The sequence below is a fragment of the Procambarus clarkii genome, chromosome 74 (genome assembly GCF_040958095.1).
Source record: "Procambarus clarkii isolate CNS0578487 chromosome 74, FALCON_Pclarkii_2.0, whole genome shotgun sequence".
NCBI lineage: Eukaryota > Metazoa > Arthropoda > Malacostraca > Decapoda > Cambaridae > Procambarus > Procambarus clarkii.
In genome coordinates this window covers 6,315,792-6,321,791 of record NC_091223.1, presented here as the reverse complement: position 1 = coordinate 6,321,791, position 6,000 = coordinate 6,315,792, and the positions used below count along the sequence as shown (strand labels likewise).

The 6,000-nt window shown below is 42.4% G+C and overlaps 1 protein-coding gene across 2 annotated transcripts in view; it reads right to left on the bottom strand.

Annotated features, from left to right (window-relative positions):
- Positions 1–4,625: 4,625 nt before the first annotated feature.
- LOC123767299 (uncharacterized) overlaps positions 4,626–6,000 on the bottom strand; it is a 78,529-nt gene continuing 77,154 nt past the window's right edge. For both annotated transcript variants that reach the window (XM_045756863.2, XM_069312907.1), the window contains exon 7: positions 4,626–4,873. In XM_045756863.2, the coding sequence (XP_045612819.1) occupies positions 4,741–4,873 (133 nt within the window). In that variant the 3' untranslated portion in view covers positions 4,626–4,740. The remainder of the gene's footprint in view (positions 4,874–6,000) is intronic.

Genomic DNA, 6,000 nt, shown 5'->3' with positions numbered 1-6,000 from the left:
ACAAAATAACCTATAAAATGATTAGAAACCTCGGCCCAGAGGGAGACGCTGCATACCTAAGGTTAATTAATTTAGCCTGGACTTCTCAAACTAGACCTTCTGCTTGGAATAGAGCAGACATAGTGCCGATCCCAAAACCCAAAGATCCAGCTAATCCCAGGCCCATCTCTCTCCAAAGCTGTGCAGCCAAGACGGCTGACAGAATGGCACTCAACAGACTGGAGTGGAAAATGCCTAAACTGCACCATGATATGTATGCCTATAGAAGAGGGGTTGGCACAGTGGAATGTATTACAACTCTGTTAGCCCACTTGAATGACAGACCAGGAATGCTGATATTCCTGGACCTCGAAAAAGCCTTTGAACTGGCTAGCGCCCCAGCTATTCTCTGCTGCCTCATTGACAAAGAGGTCAGAGGCAACCTGCTCTCCTGGACCAAAAACTGTCTCATAAACAGAGAAGCAAGAGTAAAACTTCATGGCACAGTCTCTGAGTACAAAAGACATGAAAATGGTACACCGCAAGGAGGTATTCTTAGCCCTCTTCTCTTCAACTGTTTAATGGAAAGAATAATGAGGTTAAAACTCCCACATCACTGCAGGCTGCTAAACTACGCGGACGACTTTGTCATCATCATAAAAGGAAGGGATGCGGCGCGCCTTGCACCCAAATGCTTAGACTGCATCAGTAAAGAGGCAAAACAGATTGGGATCAAACTCAACCCCTCAAAGTCAAAGGCCATGCCCATAAAAATAGCGAAGCCCAACATCCAACTCACAGTACAGGGTCAACCAATAGAATGGGTCGACACCTATCAGTATCTAGGAATCATCCTGGACACACACATGAATTTTAATGCTGAGGTCACATACCTGAGAGAGCGAACTGCGGCCCGGACGGCAATCCTCAGGTCGCTAACCTCCCTTTCTGGAGGAGCCAATCTGCAAGTCCTTCGCACATACTATGTACAGGCAGTCAGATCAGTGATCGATTATGCCGCACCTGCACTCACAAATCTATCACACCAACAGTGGAAAAAGCTTGAAGTTGCCCAAAACAATGCTATGAGAGCTGCACTGGGAGCCCCCATGTGGACCAGGCTTGAAACTCTTAGACTGGAGACGGGTTTGCCCTCTCTACAAGAAAGAATATCACAAAGGACAGCTACAATTATCAGTAAGATAATTATTTCTTCTGATCCAATCCCAGTACGGCAGGCCTTGGTGGTTGGACTAGGCCAAAACAATGGAAACTCTTGGGTTGCAAGAGCAGGAAAAGTCCTAAACAGACTACATTTAAAAAACATGATTCTTGATAGAGAGGGTGATCATCCACACCCAAATTACACTCCTTCCGCGCCGTGGGAAGAGCCTACTTTCAAAATAGTAATAGAAAGTCTCCCAATGAAAAAGGCTGCCTATGATCTGACAATCCTAAGGCGCATAATAGAAGAGCAAATGTATAGCATAGCAGTAGCAGGAGCCACCCACATCTTCACAGACGGATCGGTGGACACAGAAAATGAGAGTGCTGGCGCTGCTCTTTGCACGACCAGCGTTCAGGCATATTGGAGACTGGGAGGACTAGTATCATCAACCCAAACTGAGCTGTTCGCCATACAACAGGCATTCGCATATGTGATTGCACAAAACACTCAAAATGCAATCATACACACAGACTCAAAAGCTGCACTTCAAATACTAGGACAAAAACAGTGGAAAGATAATGTGGAAATAATTACCACCATTTTGTATCAAGGAGCAGTCGCTAAAGGCAAAGGCCTCAACATAACTTTAAACTGGATCCCATCCCATTAAATGAAAAAGCTGATGAAATTGCTAAATTGGCAACTCGTCATCCAGTGATACATAAAACAATTCAACCCAGCCTAGAGAACATAAAAAACATCACCAAAAAACTCTCACATCTCAACAAAGCCGACCTACACCAGAGAATAGCTGAAGGTTCGCCATCTGCAACATGGTATCTTCAGGCAACCAAATTAGAAAGGTTAAATATCCCAAAAGGAATCCACAGGGAAATAACAGTTAGGCTATATAGACTACGTCTAGGTTACAGATGCAATTGGGAGATTGGTGAACCCCGACAGAGAGAGTGCATCTTCTGCCAAACTGTCACAGAAAAGCCATTACTTCACTATCTTCTGGAATGTGAAGCAACCAAAGACCTTAGAAGAGCTTTAAGAGTTCCTGAATCATGCAGTGGCCACCTTGAAGCCATCAACACAGCCACTCTCCTGTTCAACAAAGGTGTCCAGCAGCTGGACACCCTCATAAAGACTGTGAAGCAGTATCCTCCCCCACGATAACAGCTTGATGGTTAAATGCAACCTCAGAACACTGGCAAAAAAAAAAAAAAAAAAAAAAAAAAATTGTACCACTTACGGGCTATTCATGCCCGTGCCACCTCTTGGGTGGCTTAATCTTTATCAATCAATCACTGTAACATCACTTGAGAATGAACCATGAAGGTTCAAACGTTGTGCGATTTTATAATAAGCGTAATGCATTCTTCAGTTATTCAATTTTTTTTCTTCATCTTGAAAACGAACATGACTTCTGGTGAACTCCTCTTCCAGCTTAACCCTGATGAAGAGCACTAGTAAGAGGGATAGAAGCCCTAAATCAGAAAATTGTTAATACGGAATATGCTGTCACACATATTATATATATATATATATATATATATATATATATATATATATATATATATATATATATATATATATATATATATATATATATATAATATATATATAATATATATATATATTTGCCTAATAAGCCAAGTTTTCCTGAAATAATATATTTTCTCTAATTTTTTTCTTATGAAATGATAAAGCTACCCATTTCATTATGCATGAGGTCAATTTTGTTTTATTTTAGTTAAAATTAACGTAGATATATGACCGAACCTAACCAACCCTACCTAACCTATCTTTATAGGTTAGGTTAGGTTAGGTAGCCGAAAAAGTTAGGTTAGGTTAGGTTAGGTAGTCGAAAAACAATTAATTCATGAAAACTTGGCTTATTAGGCAAATCGGGCCTTGCATAGTAGGCTGAGAAGTGCGTTCTGGCTACTAGGTACGACATATATATATATATATATATATATATATATATATATATATATATATATATATATATATATATATATATATATGCAAACAAGCCTGAATGGTCCCCAGGACTATATACAACTGAAAACTCACAACCCCAGAAGTGACTCGAACCCATACTGCCAGGAGCAACGCAACTGGTATGTACAGGGATGCCTTAATCCGCTTGACCATCACGACCGGACAAAAGGAAGTGATAGCCGAAGCTATTTGAACCACTTCCCCGCCGGCACTCGGATGGTAATCTTGGGCATAGCATTTTATCAAATCACCTCATTCTTTGGGGCACACGTGAGGAACACAAATGCAAACAAGCCTGAATGGTCCCAAGGACTATATACAACTGAAAACTCACACCCCAGAAGTGACTCGAACCCATACTGCCAGGAGCAACGCAACTGGTATGTACAGGGACGCCTTAATCCGCTTCACCATCACGACCGGACAAAAGGAAGTGATAGCTGAAGCTATTTGAACCACTTCCCCGCCGGCACTCGGATGGTAATCTTGGGCATAGCATTTTATCAAATCACCTCATTCTTTGGGGCACACGTGAGGAACACAAATGCAAACAAGCCTGAATGGTCCCCAGGACTATATACAACTGAAAACTCACACCCCAGAAGTGACTCGAACCCATACTGCCAGGAGCAACGCAACTGGTATGTACAGGGACGCCTTAATCTGCTTGACCATCACGACCGGACAAAAGGAAGTGATAGCCGAAGCTATTTGAACCACTTCCCCGCCGGCACTCGGATGGTAATCTTGGGCATAGCATTTTATCAAATCACCTCATTCTTTGGGGCACACGTGAGGAACACAAATGCAAACAAGCCTGAATGGTCCCCAGGACTATATACAACTGAAAACTCACACCCCAGAAGTGACTCGAACCCATACTGCCAGGAGCAACGCAACTGGTATGTACAGGGACGCCTTAATCCGCTTGACCATCACGACCGGACAAAAGGAAGTGATAGCCGAAGCTGTACGTCCCTGTACATACCAGGGACGTACATACAGGGACATATGTACGTCCCTGTACATACCAGTTGCGTTGCTCCTGGCAGTATGGGTTCGAGTCACTTCTGGGGTGTGAGGGGGTTTTTCAGTTTTCTTCTGGGGTTTTCAGTTGAATATAGTCCTGGGGACCAATCAGGCTTATTTGCATTTGTGTTCCTCACGTGTGCCCCAAAGAATGAGGTGATTTGATAAAATGCTATGCCCAAGATTACCATCCGAGTGCCGGCGGGGAAGTGGTTCAAATAGCTTCGGCTATCACTTCCTTTTGTCCGGTCGTGATGGTCAAGCGGATTAAATATATATATATATATATATATATATATATATATATATATATATATATATATATATATATATATATATATATATATATATATATATATATATATATATATATATATATATATATATATATATATATATATATATTTAATTATTTATATTAATATATATATATATATTTAATTATTTATATTAATTTATTATGAATGAAAATTTGTCTGCCAGTATATCATTCTGTCAGATTGCATCTCTATATGTCTGTAAGTGTTTTCGCATAACTTCACGCAATTTTATTAGTCAGGTATTGAACCTAAATTTTGATTATGTTGGATAGCTCCAGTTTTATTTGGATTGAGTTGCATAGCTTCACGCAAAGCCTTGGCCATCATTTCTCTGTAAAAATTCCAGTTTCTCTTCTGACGTCGTCTGCAACAAAAACAAAATATTTATTATTGTAAAATGTCTGATTTATTTTGTTTCTGTGGAGAGTAATGTAATGCCCATTGCAGGTACATGTTCTAGCAGGCAAATACTATTGTATTATAATTGTGTTGACCTAGTTAGGCAGTCCTGAGTATCATGCAACTCTTGAAGGTAGTCAGTGACACATTTTAAATAATCTAATGACGAGTGACAAAGTTGACAATTATGGGCTTCGTTCTTCTGATGTGTGTCAAGAGAAGGAGAGGTGCAACGGGTGCATGGGGGAACACTGTGTAAGATGAGCATGGGGGAACACTGTGTAAGATGAGCATGGGGGAACACTGTGTAAGGTGTGCATGGGGGAACACTGTGTAAGGTGTGCATGGGGGAACACTGTGTAAGATGAGCATGGGGGAACACTGTGTAAGGTGTGCATGGGGGAACACTGTGTAAGGTGTGCATGGGGGAACACTGTGTAAGGTGTGCATGGGGGAACACTGTGTAAGGTGTGCATGGGGGAACACTGTGTAAGGTGAGCATGGGGGAACACTGTAAGGTGTGCATGGGGGAACACTGTGTAAGGTGTGCCTGGGGGAACACTGTGTAAGGTGTGCATGGGGGAGCACTGTGTAACGTGTGCATGGGGGAACACTGTGTAAGATGAGCATGGGGGAACACTGTGTAAGATGAGCATGGGGGAACATTGTGTAAGATGAGCATGGGGGAACACTGTGTAAGGTGAGCATGGGGGAACACTGTGTAAGATGAGCATGGGGGAACACTGTGTAAGGTGAGCATGGGGGAACACTGTGTAAGGTGAGCATGGGGGAACACTGTGTAAGATGAGCATGGGGAACACTGTGCAAGGTGTGCATGGGGGAACACTGTGTAAGATGTGCGTGGGGAAACACTGTGTAAGGTGAGCATGGGGGAACACTGTGTAAGATGAGCATGGGGGAACACTGTGTAAGGTGAGCATGGGGGAACACTGTGTAAGGTGAGCATGGGGGAATACTGTGTAAGGTGAGCATGGGGGAACACTGTGTAAGGTGTGCATGGGGGAACACTGTGTAAGATGAGCATGGGGGAACACTGTGTAAGGTGTGCGTGGGGGAACTCTGTGAAAGATG